Source organism: Rhinopithecus bieti, unplaced genomic scaffold, assembly GCF_001698545.2.
Source record: "Rhinopithecus bieti isolate Rb0 unplaced genomic scaffold, ASM169854v2 scaffold_758, whole genome shotgun sequence".
Taxonomy (NCBI): domain Eukaryota; kingdom Metazoa; phylum Chordata; class Mammalia; order Primates; family Cercopithecidae; genus Rhinopithecus; species Rhinopithecus bieti.
In genome coordinates this window covers 1,832,953-1,837,770 of record NW_016803215.1, presented here as the reverse complement: position 1 = coordinate 1,837,770, position 4,818 = coordinate 1,832,953, and the positions used below count along the sequence as shown (strand labels likewise).

At 44.9% G+C, this 4,818-nt stretch overlaps 1 protein-coding gene across 9 annotated transcripts in view; it reads right to left on the bottom strand.

Annotated features, from left to right (window-relative positions):
* Positions 1-661: 661 nt before the first annotated feature.
* LOC108528098 (supervillin) overlaps positions 662-4,818 on the bottom strand; it is a 239,188-nt gene continuing 235,031 nt past the window's right edge. For 8 of the 9 annotated variants that reach the window (XM_017869775.1, XM_017869790.1, XM_017869782.1 and 5 more), the window contains one exon: positions 662-720. In XM_017869775.1, the coding sequence (XP_017725264.1) occupies positions 675-720 (46 nt within the window). In that variant the 3' untranslated portion in view covers positions 662-674. Of the gene's footprint in view, positions 721-743; positions 796-4,818 lie in introns of those variants that run through there. The other variant, XM_017869739.1, reaches the window with a different exon arrangement.

Below are 4,818 nucleotides of genomic sequence, written 5' to 3'. Positions count from 1 at the left end.
TGCTTTATTACATAAGAAAACTATGCAATAGACTCTGTCAAGGACACCTTTAATTGTTTGCTTTTATTTCCACCTGGGTTTTAATAAAATAATGTTTCTGAGGCTATCCAAAAAAAGAAAAAACAAACCAAAAAAACCATAAAGTTTGCCAGGCCTGGTGGCTTCCGCCTGTAATCCTAGCACTTTGGGAGGTCAAGGTGGGTGGATCATGAGGTCAGGAGTTCGAGACCAGCCTGGCCAATATGGTGAAACCCCGTCTCTACTAAAAATACAAAAATTAGCCATGCGGGAGGCTGAAGCAGAGGAATCACTTGAACCCGGGAGGTGGAGGATGCAGTAAGCCAATATCGCGCCACTGCACTCCAGCCTGGGTGACACAGTGAGACTCTGTCTCAAAAAACAAACAAAAAAAACATAAAGCCACGAAGCACTTACAGTCTCTTAATATCATCCCTTTCAATTAGAGGTAAAATTTGATGTTTATGACTGTTTCTCCTTAGGTGTTCTAAGCCCTGTTTTTTTCCTACAAATGAATTTGATCTTTCTTATCCATCTTCTTTAGACAGAAACTATTTTCTACAAACCCATTTTTTAAAATTGTCACTTCAACTTTCCTCAGGGGAAGGATATATACAAAAAAAGAATCTAATTAACTGTTACTAACCTACTTTAGCTCAATGATGATGTGACTTGACAGGAAGCTGCTTGAATACTGGAATCCTGAAAGGTTATTTTTCACAAACATGAGGTTGTTTCATCTAACTGTATTGCGATGAATGAAAAAACATTTTTACGCTGGACAAAAAAACATGGGAAAGATAAAATGTAAAAAAAAAAAAAAAGGTGATGATCATTAAACTCATTTGAGCTTATGCTCAAATAATTTAAAGAGCAGGGAAAAACCAAATAACTAGATCCCTTTCCCTCTGTGCCGCACCTGATGGGCTAGGTCTTATTGATATCACTAATGCATAATCCATAAATGGTATACATATTTTTTATTCATAAATATTAAATCCATAAATATTTTTTATCCATAAATATTTTTTATGTTTATGAATTTGTTTTAGACAGGGTCTTCCTTTGTCACCAGGGCTGGAGTGCAGCGGCACAGTCATGGCTCACTGCAGCCTCGAATTCCTGGGCTCAAGCGATAGTCCTGTCTCAGTGTCCAGAGTAGCTAGGACGACAGGTGTGCATCACTGTGCCTGATTACTTTTAAAAATTTTTTATTTTGTAGAGACAAGGTCTTGCTATGTTGCCCAGGCTGGTTTTGAACTCCTGGGCTCAAGCAATTCTTCCATGTCAACCTCCAGAGTAGTTAGGATGACAGGTGTGGACCACTATACTCGGCTAATTTTTAAATTTTTTATTTGGTAGAGACAGACTCTTGCTATGTTGCCCAGGCCAGTTTCGAACTCCTGGCCTCAAGCGATCCCCCTACCTCAGCCTCCCAAAGTGCTGGGATTACAGGCGCGAGCCACCGCCCCTAGACAACAGTGTATTTTTAAGCAGCACATCAGCTGTGATCCCAATTTGGCCACTAACTCCCTGTGAGTACCTCAGTTCTCCCTCCTGTATCTGCCACATCAGGAGCTGGACCAGATAATCTCTAAGGGTCTTTCTTCCAAGCTTCCAGATTCCCATTAAATATATGTTTTGGAGATGGGATGAGATATATCCTATGATAAAAGTTTTGTTACGCTAATAAGAAAACAAATTTTGTACTTAAGAATCCGGAGACATCTACGTATGTGTACATAATCACACCTGTACTTGTCTATTTACTCAGTCAAACAATGGGAAGTAAGCTGTGAAGAAAGGAATCCCCCAAAGGAGGCGGGAGCTTCGAACTCTGGGCCTGCCCCCTTCCTCAATCTCTTCCTTCTCCCCACTTCCTTTCTGTTTTCCTCTTTCTGCTAAGTGGCAGCAGATATGAATCTCAAATGCCCGTTCTCTAGAACTGTGGTAAGGCTGCCTTATCAATCTCATGCAGATCCCTTTGGTCAAGGTCTCATTTAGTCCTAACTCCTGTAATTCTCAAACGTTGAACAACACCCTGCACGCTACAAGAGCTACTTCGTGGGCTTGGACATGAAGTTTAAATTCCTTCAAGAGTTTTAATCCGCATCATTTCATAATATATATATGACTATGATTCATCTTTTCTCCAATTATTTTGAATGAGTCAGTTTTATTCTAATAAAATAATCTCACAAAATGAAATCGTTAAAAGAAATTGGTATTTGCATGCTGTACTTTCAAAGCATCCAATAAACGAGATTTCAAAAGTAAGCATGCCAGCACTTTAATACCCAACTGAGAAGGAAGAAGTCGCTTCAGTTCATCATCTCGTGGGAGCCAGGCACTCATCTCCATTGATATTCTCCTTGCAAACTGGCCTCAGAACCAGCTTCTCTCACTTCACCTTCGACCCAGGCCAGCCAGCTGCTCCTCTTGACCATCCACCCTTGTTAATCAGGTGGATCAAATGATGAATTAAAAAAAATCAAATCCATCTTCCCCTGAGTTGACTTTATTAGAAGTCATGAGCTCCGGTCTTTGAAGCCTTCTGAAAAAGAAAGCTCTCAAAAGTCTGGGGCAATGGACACCAGCACCTGTGTCATTCGGACGGTTTCCCTGGTGGTTCTGTTGTGGCATCTAAAACTGACTTGGAAAAACCCAAGCTGATGGCATCTGAGATCAACTGCCTCATCCACCTTATTACTCTGCTGATCTGCACGGCGACCCGAGACACGGTGGGAAACTGTTATCCCATTCCAACCCCACAAGGGAACGTGGGAACATCCGGGTCAAGAATTCCATTGGCTGAGGTCACACTGGATGTTAGTGGGCAGAGAGACGTGACTGCAACCCTTGCCTGCCTGTGCTTGCTTCACTGTGGTAGAACGTTAGCTGACCAGACACATTTTTGTCACATTGTTTTAGGAATGGCATAGAATTCTGGCTTTCTTATAAGGCTTTTCCCACCATGGGAAGGCCTCCAAAGAATTCCTCCATTCTAAAACCCTGAAATTTTGCTTCTACATGTGCTGGCGGAGTTACCATTAGGGACTCCGAAGACTACAGAGTAACCAGAATAATCTGGAAGAAACTGTGTTTCCATGGAGCCCACATGACACTTGGAGCCAGCCCTTGCCTCCAGCCTACGGAGCACATGATGAATAACTCGTAAATAACACACACTAAAACTTGAGTGGGTTCTTCCTGTCCCTTTAGATTTCCTCATTGGTGTCCACCACGCTGCGGAGGGAGGGAGATCTTCCCAAATGTGTTCCTTCCTCCTGTGAGCTCACAGCCTTCCGGCTCACCGCAGACCGCCAGGCTCTGAGAGGGTCGAGGAGCTGACATCTGGGTCTACACAGGACATAAATTCCTGCTGGTGCAATTCAAACAACTGTCAGCGCTTCTAACAACTGCCAAGCCGAAGTGCTGTTTGCAGGACTGTGATGCTGGGAGCCTGGGCAGCAGCTTGGCCTGGGGCTGTGTAAATCCAGGGAGAGGCATGACTTACCCGACGCCTGGTCCAGGGCCACCATGACAGGTGCCTGCCAGGCCACCCGGGGAAACAGTGCCTCTTCTTCCATACCTCACACTATTCCAGCAGGGAATGCTGGCCTGAGAGCCCTGCTTGGTGAGAACAAGGACTTTAGACTCAGAGCAGTCAGGGCTGGGTCAAACAGGAGACACGACAACCATGTGCCCCTAATATTAAATAAGGTGTGTTTTCTCTCTCTCTTTTTTAGAATTCTCCCTTCATTTTAGAGAATTATAGGCACCCCATAGATTTCAGATAGGGCTAACCAACACACATAAGTACTTATGTTTGATCTTGGTCTTTGCTGGTTCACAAGTTGGATAAGTGAACAAACTAAAGTGTTTTTTAAATGAGAGACAAATCAAACATTGGAAAAGGTGGGCCGGGTATGGTGGCTCACACCTGTAATCCCAGCACTTTGGAAGGCTGAGGTGGGAGGATCGCTTGAGGCCAGGAGGTGGGAGAGCAGCCTGGGCCACAGAGCAAGACCCTGTCTCTACAAAAAAAATAAAAACAAAAAATAAAAAGTCAGCTGAGCATGGTGGTGTGTGCCTGTAGTCCCAGCTACTTGGGAGGCTGAAATGGGAGGACCATTTGAGTCCCAGGAGACTGAGGCTGCAGTGAGCTATGATCACACCACTGCACTCCAGCCTGGACAACAGAGCAAGATCCTGTCTAGAAAAATAAAAGAAAAGAAGAAAAAGAAAAGGAGGGAGCAAAAGGGAACTGCTGCTCTCTTCTTACCCCTACATAAATCTAGGGCCCTCTGGTGGCTGAAATTTTCCCAGCTACAGAGTAAGAACCTGGAGTTTGTGGCCAGCAGGTGTGCATGCTCACACATTCAATTCTGAATACATTTCCGGGCCATTCACGGAAACTTTACAGCCACCCTTGAAAGCCTCAGATGTCCACAAAGCCCAAGCTAAGAAGCTACATCTTTCCAGTATCTCAGTTTTAAAAATGAGAATTTTGGCCGGGCGCGGTGGCTCAAGCCTGTAATCCCAGCACTTTGGGAGGCCGAGACGGGCGGATCACGAGGTCAGGAGATCGAGACCATCCTGGCTAACACGGTGAAACCCCGTCTCTACTAAAAAATACAAAAAACTAGCCGGGCGACGTGGCGGCGCCTGTAGTCCCAGCTACCCGGGAGGCTGAGACAGGAGAATGGCGTGAACCCGGGAGGCGGAGCTTGCAGTGAGCTGAGATCCGGCCATAGCACTCCAGCCTGGGTGACAGAGCGAGACTCCGTCCCAAAAAAA